Raw genomic sequence first — 22252 nt, 5'->3', positions numbered from 1 at the left:
CGGGGCTCGGCGGCCGGCGGCCCCGGAGGGCTCAGCCGCGGCTCGGAGCCGGTGCACGGCGGCCCCGGAGGGCTCAGCCGCGGCTCGGAGCCGGTGCACGGCGGCCGCCCCCGGGCCCGGCGGAGCCCACGGCGGCCCCTGGGCTCGGCCCGGCGCGTCCCGATCAGTCCGCCGACGCCAGGGGGCGCCGCGCCCCATACAGGGGAGGGGCGGGGCGGGACACCGGTGTCTGAGCGGCAGGGCCGCGGACCAATCACAGTAGGGAACTGCGCAAAGGCGTGGCCGCGGCGCTCGGGTGGGCGGTGCTAAGGGCGCGGCCCCTGAAGGCGGAGCAAAGAGCAGGGGGACTGGGGAGGCGGGAGCTTGCGTTGATTGACGTCCATATGAACCAATGAGAGTGAGAATCCGGGCCGGTGGGGGGGGGCTCGGCTGGGAGGGTGGTGCCCGCGGGCCGTGAGGGGCAGGCGGGCGGGCCAATGGCGCAGGGCCCGCGGTGGCGGCGCGGCGCGGGCCGGGCGGCGGGCCGGGTCGGGCGGCCATGGAGCGGGTGAGCAGCACCATGAAGCAGGTGGCCAACCCGCTGCCCAAGGTGCTAAGCCGGCGGGCAGGCGGCGGCAGCCTGGAGGCCGAGCGGGAGAGCTTCGAGCGCGCCCAGGTGCGGGCAGGGCGGGGCGGGGCGGGGATGCGAGCGGTGAGGAGGGGAAGGCGGTGGCTGACGGGCGGGGCGAGCCGGGGCGCGGCGCGGTGCGGTGGGCACGGCTCGCCCGTACCTGTGCCAGGCGGGCGGGGTTACCCGAGGTGGGCGAGGTTGTTTGGGTGGGCGCGGCCAGCCGGGTGAGCCAGAGCCAGATGGAGCTGCCTGGCGGGTTGGTGCTGGCGCAAGGGCGCAGCTGGGTTGGCGGCAGGTCGGGGGGATTGGCGGAGGAGGGCCGCGGGTCGCCCTGGGGCGACGGGGTTGGGGACCCGCCGGACTTCGTGGCTAGGGCTGGAGCCGGCCCTGGAGGAACAGCCGGGATGCCCCAGCCCAGCAGTGTTTGTTCAGCCTGGCCTTCCCAGCAGCGGGGCTAGGGAACATTGACCCGCTGGCCTGAGCTGCCAAGTCTCCAAGCCCGGCCACAGCCAGGCATCATGCCCAGGACGGTGCCACCCTGTCCTTGGAACCTCCCTGAGCACACATAGCCTGTGTTCCCTGGCTGGAGGGAACACAGAAGTGGCTCTTTGGCCAGTGGAGTCAGTTCTGCTCCTGTGTCACACCGAGACCCCAGGTGTGGACAGGGTCTGTCCCTGCAGTTGGCTCCTGGGAAGAGGCACTGTCAGCAGCATCCAGAGTATGGGGGTGGATGGGGCCCTTTGCTCAGGTTTTAGGTGATGGATTGATGTCCTGCACAGAGGAAAGGTGGCAGCCAAACTGGAAGGGCAGTAGGGGTGCTTTGGTGGAAAAAGCTGGTGATTTGGGGAAAGGCTGTGCTTGGAGCAGCTGGGGATATGCCTGGATAAAGCATCAAAGCATGGGGGGAGTGAAGAGAGAGGGATGGCGGCAGAGGGAGCTGGGGACAGCTTGGCTCTGCTCCATGTCCAGGGATGGAAAGTACCAGTGAAGCAGAACTGTCCAGACCTACCGTGGGAGAGGAAGGGAAACTGAGGCAGGAGCAAGGGTAGAAATGGGACCAGTGGAAGCAGACTTGAATGAGCCCAGAGTGGGAGCAACACATGGGATATGGCTTAGAGATGGAAATAAACACCAAGGATCATGTCTGAGGGGGTTTTGCAGGAAGAAAACCCACCAGGCCATGAAGTTGGATGCAGGATCATGTGCAAGGCTCTGCTCACCTTCCCGCTCAGGTTACCTCAGACATCAATTATTTACTCATACTGCTAAAGGTAGGAATGGAACTGGTTTGCTCCTGGAACCTTCTGGCTCCGTGTTGTGTCAGCAACAGCCGGATGGGCCTGGAGCTCTCTCAGGCTCCCCCTGAGCTAGTGGTTTCCTGGGAAGGGCTGAGTGGAGAGGGTGGTGGAGCGGCACCACTCCCCACATTGCTACGAGCTGGATTTCATCTTCCTCATCTTATTTCCAGACTAATGACACAGCATGGCCTTGTCTAGCTTTTTCTTCTTCTGTGCTTCAGCTCCGTGCAATTCCCTTTCTAACTAATTTTTTCTCCCTCTTTTTTTTTTTTTTTTTTTTTTTTTTTTCCCCATAATTCTCTCCACTTTAGAGAACTTGCCAGGCACCCGTTAGGTCTTGGTTGTACAATTTTTGTCCAACTTCTTCTTTCTGAGGTTTTTTTTTTAGAGAAACTTTGTGGCTTTGGGTTTTTTCTTTTTGAAAGTGACTTCTTTTAAGAAAACTTTCATCTGTTAAATGGCTTTAAAATGAAAAATTTCCCTGTGTTTTTAGCATGTACAGACTCCTTCCCTCCCCCCAATCCTGGCTGTCTCAAGGCAGCAGCACATACATCGCAACGCTTATTTTGGGGTAAAAGTGCTAAAACAGGCAGAAAGTGTATCCAAATGGGCCTTTGGGGAGCCTGAGGAACACCTGCTTGGGTTGGCAGCACCCAGTTTCTGTGGTCTGAGCTCAGTTTGGAAGAACAAGAGCACCCTACAAAGCTGTGGTGGTGGTAGGACATCCTAGTAGTGGGGAGGTCTGGAGGTGGGATGTTCCTGTGGTGATAGGATGTTTCTGTGGTGGTGGTAAACTGGTGCTAGAATTGTTCCATGGTGGTGGGATATTCTGGTGGTGGAAAGCTTCCATGGTGGTTATTGCATTTGCATTGCACAACAATTCTGTCCTGACAGCCTCCATCTGTTGGCTTGCAGACAAACAGCAGTAAATTTCCTGGTGGCCTCTCTTCTGCTCCTACAGTTGTGCAAGTATATTGATTTTCCTGGGAATGCAAATGTGGGAAACCTGAGGACATGCCCAGACATGGTGTTCCTTTCATGCTGTTCTTGCTGCCTGCTGGGCAAGAGCAGCTCAGGAAGAACAAGACACAGCCAAGGACTGCTCTATTCCTTTTCTGTCGATGCTGATAATTTTCATAGGAAGTTGAGCAACAGGGACACCAAATCCTGCAGTTCTGCTGCCATCAGGGAGTATGAGTGTTGCAATGACTGTTCCCCCTTTGCTGATGTTTCATGTGGTGATTCACCATTCACCACCTCAACCTTGGCACAAATCTTTGGGCACAGCAAGGATCACTAACGGAGGAGAAAAAAACATTGAAAGTGAAAATCCTGCCACATTTTAAGATAAATGTTTCACATGGTGTCTGAAGTTTGCATCCCCTCCAAGTTCTCCTGGTTGGATTAAGGGGTATGCGCTGGTGCTGGAGCTCTGCAGGGAAGGTCTTCTTTGTTTAGAGTAGTGCTTGGGATCTTCCCTCCTTGGGACCTTCCCTCCTTCTTCCTCTTTCCATGCTGTAATTGTCCACAGCAGACATCCTTGTGCCATGATGGAGCCAAGGACTGAAATTCCTTCTGTGCTTGGCTAGTTGGCAAAGACTGGGTGTTCAACAATTGGATGAGCCAAAGTGTTGAGGGTGAAGTCAGGGTTGGAAGGACACAGGACTTCAGCGGGGCAGGGATGATGCTCCAGGGGTGATCCCCCAGCCTCTCCTGCTCCTTCACTCATGTTTTGCAGTGCCATGGGATATTTATTTCCCTTCATTCCCAGCAGGGATATGGCCAGCAGGGCATCAGTGCAGGTGCAACTGCAGACTCCCAGAGGTGGTACATGACATTCCCAAGCAAAGCAGCAGCTGACTCCTGGAAGGCTGGAGGTGTGGAAAGATCCTTACGAAAGATCCTTACACAGCTCAGCTCTTCCTGCACCAACTTGTTCCTTCTTTTTTTAAACTCATCACTGCATTGGGCAAAAACGCTCAGATATCAAAATTGAGGGAAGTGACATTAAAGCTGTAGTAGGACATGCCCTGGTCTTTAGTCCTTGTCCCCATCTTGTGGATTTTGGGTGGAAGGGAGGTGGCATATTATGCTGGTGTGTTGTCATCTCCTGGGCTGCAAAGTCACCAAATAATTATCTTGTGTCTCCCATCCTGAGCACTGCTCTAGTGCCCAGCTGTGTTCCATCAGGAGCCATCATGTCCCACACCACTGCAGGCTGCCCTGTCCTGAGTCCGTGCTGTGTCCCAAGGATGAGAACATGAGGTGGAGACAGTGCCCAGGGCTGTGGAGGAGCTACAGAAATTCCATGTTTGTTTCCCAGAGCTCATGGCTGCTGGGGCTTCATGCCATCCAATGAGGCTGCATGCCCAGCATGGTCCCTGCCATAGGGACAATTCCAAGGGATGGAATCCTGACAAGGGTGGGGGTTGGGAGGAGATCCTTCTTTAAAATTCCTGCAGAAAATCTAAAAAACTTACATTTTAGGTTCTTTGGCTGCCGTTTTTTTCTGGTAAATTCAAGGAGCAGCAAAGGGGAACAGGGACCACTTGGACTGCCCACAGCTGCCACTACCTCTAGCACATTTACACGATGGTCCCTAGGACTGTGTGCAACAATAAAAGCAATTTATGGCTCAGAAATTACCCTGCAAAGACATATTTGCAGCAGAAGGTGATTGCTGGCTACATCTCCACTCCTGCCATCAGAGTCTCCAGGGTGGTGCTGGGGATGTCAGATCCTCCTGCTAAGGATTTCCCAGTGGGAAGGTGTGGCATTTCCATGCCAGGGAGATGCAGAACTCTGAATGTAGCTGATGCCACTTCTGCTCTGGAAGGTTTTAATGTCCTTAGTATCCATGAGCCATCCCTCAGGGGCTGCAAAGCTGTTTTGCTTCTTGCCTTGCTGCTGGAGGAGCCTTCTCTAAAACCAGGTGCAGAGAGATGGTGCAAAATAAAAAGTATCAGGCACAAATGAAATTGATTTTTTTTTCTCCCTCAGTGTCAGTTAATAAATTCTTTTGATATGTCAACCCAACTTTTTCACAGCCAAATACAGGTTAAAAGCAGATTGTGCCCATCCTGTCCCTACCATGGGCTGTGTCACCTCTGGGCCGCCATCACAGCTCCATTAATGCAATTAATCCTTTTCTCCCAGCATTCTTATAAGTGGGAAAATGGTCCTGTGTTTTCCAGACACAGCAACCCAGCTAATTAGAGATCAGACCTAGCTCAGTCGAACTCGCAGTTGCAAAGGAAATTCCATTTACTACTGAAAAAAAAACCAGTTTTTGTGGTTCAGATGCTGCAGCCACAAGCAGCTTTGCCAAGAAATTCAGTTCTTACACAGGAAATGAGGCTTCTTTCAAAGCACCAGCGTGGGGCTATATATATACAGCCTCTCTGAAAAGATATTTAAAGAAACATATTGACACTAGCAAGAACAGGAAAAAATAGCCCCTGGCTGTGGGGTGCGAGGGCTGACAACAGCTGAGCTCATCCTGGGGGAGTAGGTGCTACAGGGGATTAATTCATGGCCCTTTCATCTCCAGGAAAAGGAGCTCCTGGGTTTGGTGCTATGTGTGCTTTTGGTCTCCTGGCTTTTACTAGGAGCTAGAGCTGCTGGGGATTGAATGCAGCTTCAGCAGTGAGGTAATGGGTCATCTCGTCTCTTTTCAGAGAGTCCCTCTTAGAAACTTATTTCCATCCCCAGGGAAAGAAAATCGTTTGCCCCGTACCAGATATGGGGCTGCTTTTCTTATTAGTGCACACAGGGATGGAGTGGCTTAGGAGGTTTTCTTTAGATATAGAAATATCTATTTTAGATGCAGAAATATCTGAGTTTTTTTAATGAGGGGATTGACTCCAGAAGCAGCTAAGCCTCAGGAGGATGAATAGATTTGGTGCTGAAAGTACTGGCACCAAGTCCAGGAGCTTCTGTACCTGGGAAAACATAATAGTTTTGGACCACCAAGTGGCAAGGGAGAACCTTGCCCTGAATTACACCAGAGGCTGAGTGGGAAGACAGGGATGCTAGGGGATATTGTTGCCCCAAAAACCCCTTTCCCTCTCACTCAGCATGTACTTCCTCACCAAGGATGTCCTGTCCTAGGGGTGCAGATGGGTTCTTGCCCTCTGAAATTTATCCAATTTAACTCCATCCATCTGTAGAGCTGAGGAGAAACAGCCAGGAAAGCGGGGTTTTCACTAAATTCCCCATCAGAGGACTCTGGACTGAGTGTGGTCCCCTCTGCTGCCCCTGGCCGTGACCCAAGTCCAGCGAAAACAGTCAGGAAGGGCATGTGGGATGTGGACACCTGTCATGAGGACAGGGTGATTCATCACAACTTTGCTTTCCCAGAAGTAAAAACCTCTGGACAGGGGCTGGAGCTGCAGGAGGGACAATTTTGGCTGAAAGACTAAGAATCAAAGGATGGGGAGAAGGTGCTCATTGCATCATGCCATGTACGTGACATGCAACCAGGATGAGCATCACCTGCACTGTCCAGCACATGACACTGCAGAGTGAGCTCCAGCACCTGGATTCTGTGCCCATCCTCATCCCTGTACCCTCTGAACCTGGGACAGAGGGTCAGCAGCCTCAGATCATACAGCAGCATGAGGGCTGGAGGAAGGGCTAGATTCTGGCCCTCATGCCTGCCACCAGCTTGGCTGATTTATTTTGCAGTCACCAAGTAAGAAAACTTCCTGGGGACAGCCTGTTCCCCGGGTGACAGTAGATATAGACAGCACAGCCAGTGTTTTAGCCCGGATGTGCAAGTCCAGCCCACAGCTGGACTAATTATACATTGTGTGCTGTTCCAGGCTAATCACAGAGCTGAGTAAATGGTCCCAGTCCACAGTAGAAAGGTGAATTATTCTCTCAAGGCATACACAGACACTGAAGAGTTTATTATGGACTCACTGAGAAGGTTGTGTTGGAAGGCATCCTGAAAGTTTAGCTTGTTTTACTTCTGCCATGGACAGGGACACATTCCCAGACCAGGTGCTCCAAGAGGAGAGACCAGCCTGGCTTTGGACAATTCGAGGAATTAAAGTCAAGCTGTTTGAGCGAGTCCAGAGGAGGCCACAAAGATGTGCTAGGGCTTGGAGCCCCTCTGCTCTGGAGACAGGCTGAGACAGGTGAGGGTGTTCACCTTGAGAAAAGAAGGCTGTAGGGAGATGTGCCTAAAGGGTCTCCAGGAGAGCTGGAGAGGGACTTTGGAGAAGGGGCTGGAGTGACAGGACAAGGGGGAATGGCTTCAGATTGACAGAGAATGGATAGATATGGGATGCTGGGAAGAATTCCTGGCTGTGAGGGTGGTGAGACTTTGGCACAGGTTGCCCAGAGAAGCTGTGTCTGCCCCACCCCTGGAAGTGTCTAAGGCCAAGTTAGATGGGGCTTGGAGCACCCTGGTCTTCCTTCTAGTGGAAGGTGTCCCTGCCCATAGCAGGGGGTAGAACTGGGTGATCTTTAAGGTCCCTTAACCACTCCAGTATGCTGTGCTATGTGAGTTCAAGATTTCCTTGTGCTCTTTAGGCCCCCTGGGCCATGACTGCTGAGGTCTCCCCACTGATGCTATCCTGTGTTTTCTGGGCTCTTAAGAGGAGAGGGGACAATTCCTGGGTTTCCCTGAGGTTCTGGCAGAAGCACTTTGCAACACAGTTTGCGCTTACTAAATCCTGTATTCTTGTTCACTTCCATGTGAACATGGCAACTGGAAAAAACTATTTTCCAACCAGCATCTACTAATTCAAACCAAGCACGATGCCACAGTCTCTCTCGAGGGTGATGAGCTGCTCACATCCGTCTTTTATTCCAATAAAAAAGACAAATGGTAGCAATAAGCAGCAAGTCTCCAGCCTGGCCCTGGCAAAAGAAGCCACTTCTCCCAAAGGATCCCTTTCCCTGATGGAAGTTTCCTTGTTCCTGCATGGCAAGCACTTGGCACAACAGGACTAAGCATCCACCTGGGAAGGGCAAAGGCTAATAGTGTTAAACTGGGATTTGGTGTCATAACACAAAGCTGGCTACCACTCAGACTAGGTAAAAATAGCATCTAAAATTATGGAAGTCTTGGAATAAAGTAGCCACAGCTCAGCAGGATTTTATTAGTTTGCTCCACTGCCAAGCAATAAAGGATCTTCTTCACTTCAAGATTCAAGTATGGCACATTGGGGCAACCCCAGGTCCCCTTGAACCTGACTTTGATGGCCAAACCATCAAACCAGCCTGGCAACCTCCCTATGAGCTGAGTACAGCTAGAGCAACTCTAGAGCTGCCCGATTCTTCAGTGCACAGTGTTCCCAGCCACTGGACTGGTGCTTTCTGCATTGGTGGGAACAAAGGCACCTTTTTGTTGGAGCACCAAACTGGCACAACCAAGGGGCAGGAGGGGATTCGTGAGTGAGTGCCAAGTACTGTGGAGGGCACAGTCTCCAGGACCAAGCTAATGGACATTCCCAGCCCATGGCGGGGACTGACACCCTGTGTTGGCCTGAAGATGCTGGAAGCCATGGCCAGGGTCTGATTCTGCAGCAGATACAGAGCTGATCCCATCCTCATCACACAACACCAACCACAACCACAACCAACCCTTGGGACATGCTCTCCATTGTTGTGAGGCATGGCAAGCTGGAGAAGTGTCCCACCAAAGAAGGAACTGAGATTCCGCAGTTACAAAAGGCAGCTCCATGTACTAAGAGACTGTTCTAAAACATTGGGGTTAGGCTGAAGGATCTTTAAAGATCATCTGGTCCCAGTCCCCTGCCATGGGCAGAGACATCTTTCTCTAGGATCAAGCTCCTGGGCACAGGAGGGCTCTGTTTAACTGTTGAATAGATCAATTGGCATCTTCTGCACAAGCCAGATACAACTCTCAGATCCCCAGCCTGATCTCGGTGAAGTCACAGTTCATCCACAACCTCTGCATCCTACCTCTAAATGAACTAAATGCAACCTCTGCATCCCACTGAATAAATCATGGATCAGCACTTTGGCATCTCCATGGGCTTGGCAGATCATCACACTGGTGCTAGCCCTCACCTTGCTGATCCATGGGCATCACAGAATCCTTTGGATTGGGAAACACCTCCCAGGTCATTGAGTCCAGCCTGTGACTGATTCCCACTTTGTCACCCAGCCCAGAGCTCTGTGTGCCATGTTGAGTCATTCCTTAGACACCTCCAGGGATGGGGACTCCACCACCTCTCTGGGAAGCCCTTTCCAATACTGGACAATGCTTTCCATGAAGAAATTCCTTCTGATGTCCAACCTGAACCTCCCCTGGTTTAGCTTGAGGCGATGCCCTCTGGTCCCATCTGTTGTCCCTCTCATCCTGAGCCATGGTTACCAAGTGTGCCAACTTTTGGTTGCTCCATATGGACTACCCAGTCCAGCTCTACAACCCTTGGAGCTGCTCAGGAGGAAAGTCCCATAGCACCAATTAGTGGTGTGAGGAGATTTTCTGAGGTCCTAAGGGAATGCTGAGGTAGTGGCAGAGGAAGACTTTGACTTTTTGGGTGTTGAAGAAGTCAGTGTTGAAGCTGGGAATGGCTGTGCCAGAAGAGATGCTTCTTCTGCACTAAGTCGGTGAAAGCACTGAAGAACTCATCTCTTCTGGTGGTGCTGTTCCCAGTCAGTGACCTGCTGGTGTTTTTCCAGCCAGGAATGTTTTGTGCACTTCACTAATGGGAATGAAATGTTCCAACAGTCTGCAAGGTTTGGCTGCTTCTGCAGAGGTAAATACTTGTCTGGAGAGGGCAAAGGTGAGTATTGAGTTGTGCTGAATTTTATGGCCACCTGGAACTCACATAGTCTGTCCAGTCCTGCTGGGATTCATGGGGCAGGTGTCAGGTGAGGCTGTTAACCCTTTCAGCAACCTGGGGAAAGGGGATATGTGTTTTGGTGAAGTTCCTTCCACCCTGTGGTCCCAGAGGACACTCCATGCTCTATTCCTGATGACCATGGTACCTTTGATCCTCCCCAAGCATAAGGAACCCAGAATTGTATTGAGGTGATGTATGGGGCCAGTCCTAGACCTTCTCCTCACACAGGAGGGGTGGGAGGTGGTGGGGTGCCTTGGGACAAGGCACAGACAACATTTTGGTGGGTGGGATCCAGCCTGGAATTTCTGCTTTGCCCCACAACTTTCTTTCCTTGGGGGCACCTCAAAAGGTGGGTTGAGCCAGACCCTCTCCTGGCTTTACCTATGTCCTCAACAGAAGGGCAGACTGCTCCCTTGTTTGTTTTCCTAGCTCTTGCAGTCCCATTCCAGCTCTTTTTATAGCTCGGGAAGAAGTGCCTTGAGTTTCTGAGTTGTCTTGGAGGCCAAGCACACAGGGAGGAGTCGCAGCTAGAAATAGGGCTGCTCTCTGCTCCTGCATTCCAGATTTTTTTTTTTTTAGCTGAAATGTCCAAATTTAAAGAGTTCCATTGCCACAGGCACAGAACTGTGAACCAATCCACATTTTTTCCATTCACATTGGATCCTCTTTCTCCTTTGCCTTATTTCCAGTGCCCTCACACCAACCACTGAACCCCCTTGGGATTATTTTCCCAGCAAACGGGGTCTGTCATCCCTGCCTGTGTTTTCTATAATCCCCAGATTTCACCCCTCAATACAGCTGGTTTAGCAGGAGAACTCCTGAGGAATTAGTAGTGTCTGGGGGATGGAGGAGCAATCAGGTACCAGCCAAAGCTTCTGAGCAAAGAGCTCAGACTAAATATCCATCAATTTCTGCCTACAGAGAGGGAAGCAAAGCTTTGGCAGCAGCACAAACACAAATAAACCAGAGAAAAGGAAAGAGTAGAAATTGTTGGACAAAACCTGTGGTTTCAGCCCATTATTATCTGGGATTTTTGTTGTGGTACTATGCTGGGGCAGGGGCATGTGGACAGAGCTGTCCTGGCACAGCATCCACAGCATCCTGGGGTTGGCTCCTCTCTCCCTTAGGAGCAGGGTATAATTAACTGTGTAATGTCTAGACTTTTCCATTAATCCCTTAATACCTGGATACCATTGTGGGGCATATCCTAGCTGAATCTCCTCTCTGAGAGTTTTTTTAGCACAGAACCACTTTGGGTCCCTGCTGCCCCTTGCCTATCAGCCTCCAGAGTGCCATGTGTGTGCACTAACATCTCTGTGAGCTGGGAATGGGATATGATAGGGAAAAATAGGTCTAGGATCAAATCGGAACCAATCTTTCTTCTAATCAGTCATCACTTGGAAATGACAATTAGCCAGTGTCCCTCTTAGATCTTTTATAATTTTAACCCTTTTCCCTCCTTCTCTGCGGCATTCACTAACTCTGGGAGTAGTTGCAATCCAACTTCTCTTCCCATCAGCAGGGAAAAAAAAATTTCATGTGGTGGGAATGCCAAGAACTATGGATTCCTATCAGAGGGGTGAAGTCAGGCCCTTTTGTTGAATAATAAGCAAATTTTGGATACCCATTCCCAGCACCTCCAAGGGATTCTTTCTTTCCAGCTGCAGCAGAAAGAGCTGTGATTTCTGCTTGGGGAAATAGCCAGCATCTTATAATCAGGGTATGTAGCCATGGTTGAGGTCTTCTGCTTCTTCCTATGGGTATTTCCATCTTTCCCAGCCCTGGAGGGTAAGGATAGTGCTTAGCTCCTGCCACAGCAATCCCCAGCTGGTCCCACAGCCTGGTTTCAGGGCCTGAGTGTTTGCTTGTCCCCTCCAGATGTTCCTGGTCCTGTGTTTAGGTTCAATATGCTCTTCCAGAAAGAAGCAGCATTTGGACATTCCCACCAATTGTCCCCACATGGATTTGTTTCTCTGCCTTACCAGGGTACAGCAGAGGAACTGGTCATGGTGGTTAAGCTGTGCTCAGGGCTCTCTGGGTTGTTTCTGATAATATCATACAGCAGATTTCTTGCACATTTTTCTTTATTTATCTAGAAATGTGACAAATAAAAAACCAAAAAGTTCTGATTCCCTGAACATCATTGGAACACGAAGGATTTTCTCCACAGAAGAAACTACTGCACTACTGGGTGCAGTTCCCAGGTCCTCGGGCTAGTGCCTGGCTTAGCCATTCATCACCTTCACCGAGGCTGCTCTGATTCCTGTGGGCTTTTGTGTCCCAGGAGCCTTGTCCCTGTGTCACTCCACCCGACCCTGTCACCTCCCAGTCCAATATATCTCTAGCAGGCGGATGTGCCAGAGGAGTGGCTGGGGGTATGAGGACCAGGGTGCCCTGTGTTGGGCTGGGCTGACCAGAGCCAATTCCTGGTGTTTGGATGTCCCCTATGACACTCTGCCAGTGTCAGTGGTATTGTGTGTGCTCCTGTGATTTGCATTTGAGAGCAGAGATTTCCCTTCCACATTAAACCCCCTGCTTTCCTGGAACAACATGGAAATCCTGGGGCTGCCTGTTGCTGTTGGACATGAAGTAAGTACACAAATGCTTGGTAAATTCAAAGGCCAAAAAAAGAGAGTGTTTTATTTGAGCATCTGATATTTATAGAATTCCAGAAGTGACCGTGGATTGGAGGATGGAATTACCACCTCTCCAGCCACACTGGTCAAACCAACAGTCCATCAATTCTCTCCTCCCACAAAGAAGAATGCAAAACAATTACTATTTACATGAACAGTGTGTGAGAACTCCAGTAGAAATATATAAACAGATCAGAAGTCTGAAGAAGTTTTATGAGAACTTTAAAGACTTTCAAAAGAACTATAAAAGAAAACTTAACACTTTTAAAAATCAGGGCAACAGCTGCCCTTCTCTCTGCCCTGATGAACTCTAGCAGGGGCATCCCTGGGGTGCAGGGCCCTTCAGGCACCTCTCTCCCTACCTTCATCCCTGTGTGGAAGATGTATCATCCTGCTCATAGGGCCTGAGGAGGCAGGGAACAGAGTGGCAGACACAGCCATCCATGCCCAGCCCATTCCACTGTGGAATTACACATGGGGGATGCCCCCCATGCCATGGAGAATCTGTGGCTCCCAGCACAAGAGGCATCCCCTGCTGCCAGAAAAGCTCCCGATGGAGCTGCTTCTTGTAGCCTGTGCTTATTCCAAGTGCCTCCCATCTGTTTTCCCAATGGTCCCAGTAGGCACACGCATGTTTTCCACACCTGGAGCTTGGTTTCATGCTCTTAGTGCCCCTCTAGCCTCGGTGGAGGGGCTGGCCAGAGCAGGACAGTGCAACCCTTCTCCTTGGGCTGGGTAAACCTAAGGGTATGCTGGAAGTGCTCCAGCCAGTGGTGTTTATTTCCACACAAGGAAAAGGAAGAAAACAAAATATTTATATGTCAGGAAAGGATTTTGCAACCTTTTGCATGGAATCATGCCTGCTATTCCCCTCAATCATCTCAAACAGCAATAACACATGAAACACAGTTTCCTTTATGTGACGGGTTTTTTCCACCTCGGGCTCCACCCTGGTCAGAGCAGAGATCCTTGCTCCAGCCCTGCAGGCTTCCCAGGCCCTTCTGACACCCCGGGGGCAGGCAGCTTGCCAGGTGCTCTCAGCCAGGCAAAGTTATGAGGCTATTGCAGGAGCATCACCTGTGCAGGAGCAGCCACAGGCACTGGAGAGGTGTTGGACATGGAAGCAGGGACTACTAAAAGAACACAAGGAATGCTTGAACTTGCATAGCAGAGAATCCTGGAATGGTTTGGGTTGAAAGGAACCTTAAAGACCATCTCACTCCACTTCTTGCCATGGGCAGAGACACCTTCCACTAGACCAGGTTGCTCCAAGCTCTACCCAGCCTGGCCTTGGACACTGCCAGGAATGGGGCAGCCACAGCTTCTCTGGGCAGGGAGTGGCAGGGCATCACCACGCTCACAGGGAAGAATTTCTTCCCAATATCCTATATATCCCTGCCTTCTGGTAGTGGGAAGCCATTCCCCCTTGTCCTGTCACTCCAAGCTCTTGTCCAAAGTCCTTGTCCAGCTCTCTTGGAGGCCCTTTAGGCAGAAGAATGGGCTCTAAGTCTCCCTAGAGCCTTCTCTTCTCCAAGTGAACACCCCAAGGTATTCCAGCCTGGCTCCAGAGCAGAGGGGCTGCGCCCTTCAAGGTTCACCCCAGGATGGGGTTTCATCCTGGCACTGGTGCATAGGAGGGGATGCCAGGCAGGGAATTTACCATGTCATTTTTTAGCTGTCATTTGGACACCTATTTGCTCCAACCTTTTTCCCCTTGGACTCAACTCGGAGGACCCCGATCCTCCTGGGTTTGCTGGGAGGGAGCCCAGCAGTTGACCTCTCTGCAAACCTGCAGCTCTCCAGAGTGCATGGCTCCACAGCCTTTCTGGGAAGCAGCTGTTTGGGACATGGGGAAGTGGACAGCATCTCGGTAGCTGGGATGGGGGGAGAGAGCTGGGAAGTGGCCTCTGGGGCCAAAGCAAGCAGCCAAACCTGTGGAAGCACTAGGAGGAGGCAGCACTACTGTGGGCCAGCATTGCCTGCTCTTCTCCAACCTCCCCCTGCAACCACACGGCACTTAAACAGGAACAAGCTCAGGGCTGAAAACTGTCCCCAGGATGGAAGGATGTTGCCTATTTCCTATAAATACCTTAACTGCTGCCTATTAGCCAGAGGCAGGCACAGCACCCACGTCCCCACCACCATCCCAGCACTGCTGAGGGGGCTGCAGGCAGGGGCTGGCCTTGTAGGACATGGTCTGGTGCAGGAAAAACATGTGCTGTGGCATTTCCCAACCTATTGCATCCAGTGGTTTCACTTCAAGCGAGTTTGTTCCCCCTTTGCTACACATCTGCAACAAACTGCTTGCATTTAGCACTTGAGGGAGGTGCTGAGGTGTGTGTGCCTGTACTGGAGCATCCACACAGCTTCCTGCTCCCTTCTCCGGGTTCACATGGATATAAGGCTCAGGGGATGGTGTGGCAAGCTCCTGGCAGGTGGTTATAGGCTTCACACTGAGCTGAGCACCACACTTGGCATTGTCAGGCCCTACTGTCTCAATTCTAGGCGCAAGCAAAAGCAGGTAATTAAAGTGATTCCTCTGATGAGGCAATGGAAGGATCACCTAAGGCAAATATTTGGAAATTCACAAGGGCCTCACTATACTTTGGGGGAGGGAGGAAGGCACCCAAGGGCAGATGCTGAATGTGTTCTGGCACTGTGTGTCATGTGAAGCCTCAGCTCCCCATTTATGGAGTCTCCAGGGCAGAATTTGACAACTTTAAAAGGAAATTAGTTGGAGATGTGTTTTATGGCTTCAAACTGAAAGAGAGGGGGAATGGCTTGGGTATTATAGGTTTGGATTGGTATTAGGGAGGAATTCTTCCCTGCAAGGGTGGTTGCCCAGAGAAGCTGTGGCTGCCCCATCCCTGGAAGTGCCCAAGACCAGGTTGGACACAGCTTGGAGCAGCCTGGGATAGTGGAAAGTGTCCCTGCCCATGGCAGGGGTGGAATGAAATGGGCTTTAAGGTCCCTTCCAACCCAAATCCTTCTGGGATTCTATGATTTATCAACCATCTTCTGAGTCACTAGTGACATTGATCCAGGTATGAAAGGGCAGTAAGTAGAGAAAGGAGGACAGAGTTGGGGGTTGTTGATGTGGGAGTCAGTGGGCTCATGGCTGGGGGTAAACATCCCTGTGGATGGGGAAAGCTGCTGGGGGCATTGACACCTGTAAACTTTCGGGCTTGCAAGGTGGTGTGTGACATTGGAGCTCCAGTCCCTGTGAGCCCAGGGAGCCACGAGGGTCAGACATGGCAGGATGAACTAGTTCCCACTGCAGCTGTCTTCTTTGCTGACCCTGCTTCCTTCTTCTGGGTATTGGCTCATCTCAGTGGTGTCAGTGTCAGGCGAGAAGGGAGTGACACCACAGCAGAGCAATGTGTGTGTGCAAAGGAAGAGCCAGCCTGGGGTTCCTAGGAGGGTTCCCAGATAAACTGCATGTAAGGATGGGGCTGCAGGGGAGCCAGGAGACATCTGCAATGATGAGAAAGTTGTCACATAGAGCTTAAGTGTGCAGGTTTACATCCCACTGCCATCATTCACCTGGGCCAGCGCTTTACCTCCCTCATGGTCAAACATTTCTCCCCCATCTCTAACCTGACCCCACCCTTGTTCAGTTTAACATCATTGTCATTGTCCTGTGCTGGGACCCCAGAGGTACAGGCCCAGGGGAGATCTCGGAAGATGCTTGGCTTTTTGGGCTGTCAGCACACGTGGCTAGATCATGTCCCATTTATCACCCTTCAGAATCCCCCAGTCCTCTACAGGGTCATTTCCATCCATCCATCCATCCATCCATCCATCCATCCATCCATCCATCATCCATCCATCATCCATCCATCCATCCATCCATCCATCCATCCATCCATCCATCATCCATCCATCATCCATCCATCCATCCATCCATCCATCCATCCATCCATCTATCCATCATCCATCCATCCATCCATTTAGGAAATCAGTGATGGTAGAATACACTGAATCACTATGGAATTGACAATGATGAGAAATGGAATCCGTGGATCCAGGATGTGGAAGGCCTGCAAGCAGAGATGAGAGGACAACATTGGGGGCCATTGCTGGGAGTAAATGGCCCCGTGGATGGAGAAGGATGCTGAGGGTGGTTATCCTCACAGACCTCCCTAGTCTGTGCTGGCATTAGGGTTTACCCCGGCCCAGGTCTATGATCATGGCCTTGGCCTGAGTGAACCTCATGAGGCTCCCATGGACCCACTTCTCCAGCCTGTCCAGCTCCCTTTGGATGCCCTCCCTTCCCTCCAGCCCATTGATGGCACCACTCAGTTCAGTCTCAACCTTTCTATGGGTTCCCAGCCCTCCACACCAGGTAGGGAACAGGAGTTTCATCTGCCTCTGGTTTGGATGGGGTGATCTATCTGTGTCTCCTTGCAACATTGGCAGGAGCTGGAAGCAGCAAGCGGGGAGGATGTTGCTTACCCCACCTCTCTCTTTCCGTCTTGCATTTTTAATCTTGTTGGCGTTGTATTGCTGCTTTCCGAGCTTCTGCCTACCTTGTAGTGGCCCCACTGAGCCGTGTTCCAGAGGACTGTGTGAGTGCTGTAACACCAACAAGGATGGATTGAACAGGGAGCTAAAAATATCAAATGATCGATAATGGCACCATGACCCCGAATTTTTTTTTTTTTTTTTTTTTTTTTTTTTTTTAAGACAATCTCTATATTGACAGCTCAACCAAGTGGCTTCCTGTAAAGGCAGGAGAGATAATGGAGTTTGGCTCCCTGCCGGGCAAGCAGCAGCTTCACCCACAACTCTCTGTCCATGGGCCCTGGGAGCCCTCCTGGATCTCCTGCCAGGGGGGATGTGGAAGGGCTGCTCTCCTCCCTGCTTTCCCTGCTGCTCCAGTCATGCTGAGCAGCTGGAGGAGCTTGATGCTGAAATAACCCCTGGCACTCCATGCACAGCCCTGGGCACAGCCACCAGCCCTGGCCCTGGGCTTGCTTCAGCCTGATCTGCTTTTTCCTCTCACTTTCACATGCCCAGGAAACTGTGGTATTACAAGGATTTGGAAATTGCTTTGAGCTTTTTAAGCACTTCTCCCAAGCAGATATTTTTCCTTAATAAAGATTTGCAAAGGTATTTGGGCATTAGATGGCCAGGGGGATTTCCAGAAGTGTTGGAGCAGCCAAACACCCTTTAAATCTGCCTCCATGCAGTACAGGATTGGGGCTGGCAGCAGCTGGTACACCAGGTCTGTGACCATTTGGGGACATTTTTACATGAGCAGTGTCAGCATGAGGGTTTTCCAAAGGATGGATCTCTTTGGAAAATCACAGTGGGCTGAGCCATGAGGGATTTGGCTGTACTACAGTATCTGAGTCAAGAGAAACTGATCACAGCTCCAGCTCTTGCCAGTACTGTTCCATCCCTGTATCCTGACTAATCCATGATGTGGTGCTGGCAGTAGGGAATGTGCCTGGTGCAGGTCTTGGCTCTGTTTTGGAAAGACATGGAGCAGTGCAGGAAAGCCAATCCATGTTACAGTGTTGTAACATCCCACTCAGAGAAAAAACTCACCTTGCTGTCACCACATTGGTGGCAATGGCTTTTTTCCCCACTAAGTCCCACTATCCCAAACACCCCCAGTGCCCAGCATTCACCCCCTGTTCCTAAAATGCAAACTCCTTGCACAGCCAGTGCTGGTCACCCAGCTCCAAGGACCAGACACCAAACCCAGCCTAACCCAGCCTTCACAGCATATTCCCCAAGGGCATGCTCCAGGGCTGGAAATCTGCTGGGAAGAACTGAAACCTGAAAAGAACAGACAATAGTTTTCCAAGTGCTTGGTGGTTTTCCCAGAGAACCTGCTAGTCTCCCTAGAGTCCTGAAAATGACAGGATCCTGGAGCTCCCATATGAGAACAATATTGCAGCAGCATTGGGTAGGTGTAAGCCATGGAGCAGGATTCGTTTATTGTGAGCTGGGGAGGTGAGTTTAAACTGCTGCTACACTGAAGGAGCTGGGAAAAAATACCATTCTCTGAGGAAAATTAATTTTAGAGTCTGAATCCAAGGAGTTGGTTGAGAACACAGCCCTGATTTGGTTCCTTCCCTTGGGAAAGACTTGGGAAATACAGAGAGATCAAGAAGGAGCAACATATATTATTAGTCATCCAGGAGGGAGGCGGCTGCAGAGGAAGAGGGTTTTTAGTGGAGTATTTTTAGACTTGGTAAAATGAACAGAAGGAGAGGAAAAAAGAGGGAAGGAGACCTTTCAGAGGCACATAAATGCTCCCTGGAGCAGCTTGGTCCATGCTTCCCACTCTCATCCTGAGCAGATGAGGCAGAGATTTGCTCCAAAAGAAATCAGAGATGTAAAAAGCAATAAAAGCCAAAGCCTTGGGGAGCGTTCTGAGGAGCCTCTCTAGGCTGCAATGACAAAAGGCCACACTTGCTGAGACATTTTACCCTAATTCCCATCATTTTAATGAGAGGTGATTGCTGAAATAGAGATTAAAAGCTGCTTGCAGAGCCTCCAGCAGCTGGGGGAAGATGCTGAATGTATCTTCTTTCTTCATCCATCGTGATCCAGACCACGCATCCCATCCTGGAAGCTGGTAGGAGAGCCACAGAGCTTCAGGAGGGTGGAGAGTGCTTCCCGGGTGGAGAAAAGGGACATGGAGTGAAGCACCCAAGTAGATTCAGTACAGCCACGGGGAGAGGAGGGATCTGCACCTCTCCAGATCAGACCAGAGGATGATGAATGAAGGCCCTCAGAGGACAGGGTGAAGCAAGGAGCTGCCTCCTCCCTGGTTCTCCAGGGAAGCAGCCATCACTTTGCCTTCCCTATTCCCTGTGGGAAAGGCTCCTTCCTACCCCAGTGGAGGCAGTGCCTGTGATGCCCTGCAGTTGGTGCAGCATCAGTGCATCCCTTCTAATTCCCTCCATTCCACCTATAGAGGCTTGCTAGGGCCTCTGCAAGTGCATCCCAAATTGTTCAGATAGGATGCAGCCCTGGAGAGGTTTTCTGGAGTCTGGGATGAAGCCTGGATTTGCCCATCTAACTGGGAGATATTCTGTGTATCCCCTCTCTTCATGAGACCACCTGGGAATAACCCAAGAGCACCCCCAGGAATGCCTTTTCACCCTTGTATCCTCACAGTGGTGCAGTGAATTACAGCAAGGAACTCCTTTGGGAAGAGCATGAAATTCCTTCTACCTCAGTGGATCCCTGAAGTGGTGGGATTTATCCCCATAGGCTGCACCAGCCTTTCTTCAGCCCTGGATTGGTTGGATGCTGTCATTCCTGCTCAGTGCTTCCAGCTTTCCTGGATTCTCTGGAACTGGGGTTTCCCTTTGCTCTGAGGACCCTCCCAAAATTGCTTTTAAGTTAATTTCCAGATTTTCTCCTCAAGCTGCCTTGGCTCTAATTTTTGCGTCCTGGCTGAAGCTCTCCCCCCATGCTGTGAAGCCAGATGGATTTGGAGTTCTCTGCCCTTGCTCCAAGTGCTTCCTGGTGGTGTCTAAACTGTGAACTTTGCTAGCTGGAGCAGCTTAGCCATGAGGAACCACACTGCAGCCGTGGCCTCAAATACTTGGATGTCCTGGCTGTGCAGGTGACCCTAGATACCTTCCCCCTGAGCTGAGCACTTTGTTCAGGGGGGAGCTGGTCTGAAAGCTTGATTTGGAAAAATAAGGTTAATGATGATTAGCTGATTTTGATTTGGGGGATTGAGTAGGGATGCTGGGAGCACAAAGCCTGTGAGTGGGGGGTGGGCAGTCTGGCATGGCTGCAAGCAGGTTCCAGTAGCATTACAGCATTTCACCAGAAACTACAAAAAAATTTATGTATCCTGTGTATTATTTTAGAGGCTATTTTCCATGCAGGTGGCATTGTAGAGAAAGTCCCGTCCAGCCTGTGCATGTGGGAGGGACTGGGTTTAGTTCAGATCCTCTTTGGTTTTGGCTGTGTTCTTTGCGTACCTGTCTTAAGGTCTCTTCATGCAAATCAGCCATTAATACTTGATGACCAAGTGCTTATTGCAGCACTGTGGCCTCTGGAAGCTGTGGCTTAGCTTCTTGGTGACTCTGGAGATGATGCCTTGGAAATTCTGGATTGCACCTCCAGGATGTGCTGGGGCAGCAGGCAGCAGCGGTCGTGGCATTGAGTTCCAAGTGATGCTAAACCCAGCTAAGGGGGAAATCAATTAATTCCAGGATCCCTTTAAGCTGGGGGGAACACTATCCTGGGGTTGGGCCGCACAGGAAGGATCCAAGCTCTCACTTTTCATGTTGAGAACACAGCTGGAAGTCACTCACTGTGGGACTTCACTGGGGGAAGACCACAAAACCTGGCCCCATGATGGCACCTATGACAGGAGCAGGTAGCCCCAGTAGGGGCAGGTGCCTGCCCTGATTGCAGAGCATTGATCCATGCTCATTCCCAGGCTCAGAGCAGCATCCATACTCTGCTCCCAAAGGAATTTGGCTGCTGCTTCAAGCCATCTGCTCTAGCAAAACACATTTAGTCCAGCAAAAAAGCTGTGAGCCGTGTGCTCCAAGACAAGCAGTGCTGCCGAGCATTCTATCCCTCTATCCATCCCAGGGATCTCACAGGGGCTTTAACAACCATGTGAGGAAAACACAACCTGGACTTGGCCCTAAAATCTTCCCCAAAGCTGAGACGAACTGGGTGGTTGTGGAGCTGGGTGTTGGGAGAGTGCAGGGGTAGCCCTGTATCCTCTTAAGGATGTGGGATCCTGTTATCTCATTAACAGAGGCCAAGTCACCATCCCAGAGTAAATGGCTGAGCCGAGACTAGACTGTGGTAATCCCAAGGGATTAGTGTGTTGGATTAGTGTGTTGTCTGGGTTGGCCCCGCAGCAGCACTTGGTTCTTTGGGTCCTGAAGCCTCTGCTGGCAAGCCAAGGGCCCTGGCAGTGCTTTGAGGTTGCTTTTAGGAGTGATAGAAGTGTGATAGCAGGAGTGATAGGAGAGATAGAAGAATGGTTTGGGTTTCTTTTGTGCCTTCCCATCAGAAAATATTCCTTGAGTACAAGGAGGAGCTGGGAGATACCAAAATCCTCCTGCCTGGATGCTTTCTTGTCCCTCTTTGGGGTGGTCATGGTGGTCAAGGAGCCATTCCTCCCTGCCCCTGGGACCGACTCGGGCCAGGACCTTGTTACTACACTGGTTTAATTGCTTTTGTGGTTGGAAGCAAGATGCTAGCAGCCGAGGAGGCTCTGGAACAAGGGAACTCTGTGCAGGTCCCAGACAGACCCACTGGCGTAGCTTCACCCCCAGGCACAGAGATGGGGCAGGGGACGGAGCAGGGGGGCTGACAGGGAATGGACGAGGGGGCAACAAAGCGGTAGGGAGTCTGACAGGGAGTATGAGAAGGGTCTGGCAGTGGAGTAGAGGGTCAGGCAGTGGGGCAGGGGACGGAGCAGGAGATGCAGGAGGCCAGGAATGGGCAGCAGATGTGGCAGTGGGGCAGGAGTTCGGCTGGGCGTCGTGCAGGGAATGAAGCGGACATCCAGTAGTAGCGCAGCAGGGCTGCACCGAGGGATGCGAAGCTCCCCGCCCCCGAACCCTCCGGCCATCCTCCTTCCCTGCGCTCTGCCGCTGCCCCGGCGCGGGTGGGCGGTGCAGGGGCCGGCACGCCCGGGGGCCGTCCCACAGCTCCACCCGCCCCCCGAGGGCTCCTTTGTTATTCTGGCCGAGCGCCGCGGCCGCTCCTCCCGCCTGGGCCGTGCCGCCCTTGGCAGAGCCCCCCCTCGCCCCCGCCCCGGTCCGGCAGAACCTTCCAGCGCCGCCGCCATGGGCGCCGCCGCCGCTCCGCGCTGAGCCCGCGCCCCGAGCCCCGCCATGGAGCTGGGCAAGGTGGTAAGTGCGCGGCCACGGCCGC

The 22252-nt window shown here is 51.7% G+C and overlaps 1 protein-coding gene across 4 annotated transcripts in view; it reads left to right on the top strand.

The window, feature by feature from the left end:
- The first annotated feature begins 487 nt into the window (after positions 1-487).
- HIP1 (huntingtin interacting protein 1) overlaps positions 488-22252 on the top strand; it is a 44197-nt gene continuing 22432 nt past the window's right edge. For 2 of the 4 annotated variants that reach the window (XM_077787459.1, XM_021540378.2), the window contains exon 1: positions 488-655. In XM_077787459.1, the coding sequence (XP_077643585.1) occupies positions 539-655 (117 nt within the window). In that variant the 5' untranslated portion in view covers positions 488-538. Of the gene's footprint in view, positions 656-883; positions 1843-22129; positions 22231-22252 lie in introns of those variants that run through there. The other 2 variants (XM_077787458.1, XM_021540379.3) reach the window with 2 other exon arrangements.

This window comes from Lonchura striata, chromosome 20, assembly GCF_046129695.1.
Source record: "Lonchura striata isolate bLonStr1 chromosome 20, bLonStr1.mat, whole genome shotgun sequence".
Taxonomy (NCBI): Eukaryota; Metazoa; Chordata; class Aves; order Passeriformes; family Estrildidae; genus Lonchura; species Lonchura striata.
The sequence above is the reverse complement of the archived record's forward strand: the minus strand, read 5'-3'. Positions and strand labels throughout refer to the sequence as shown.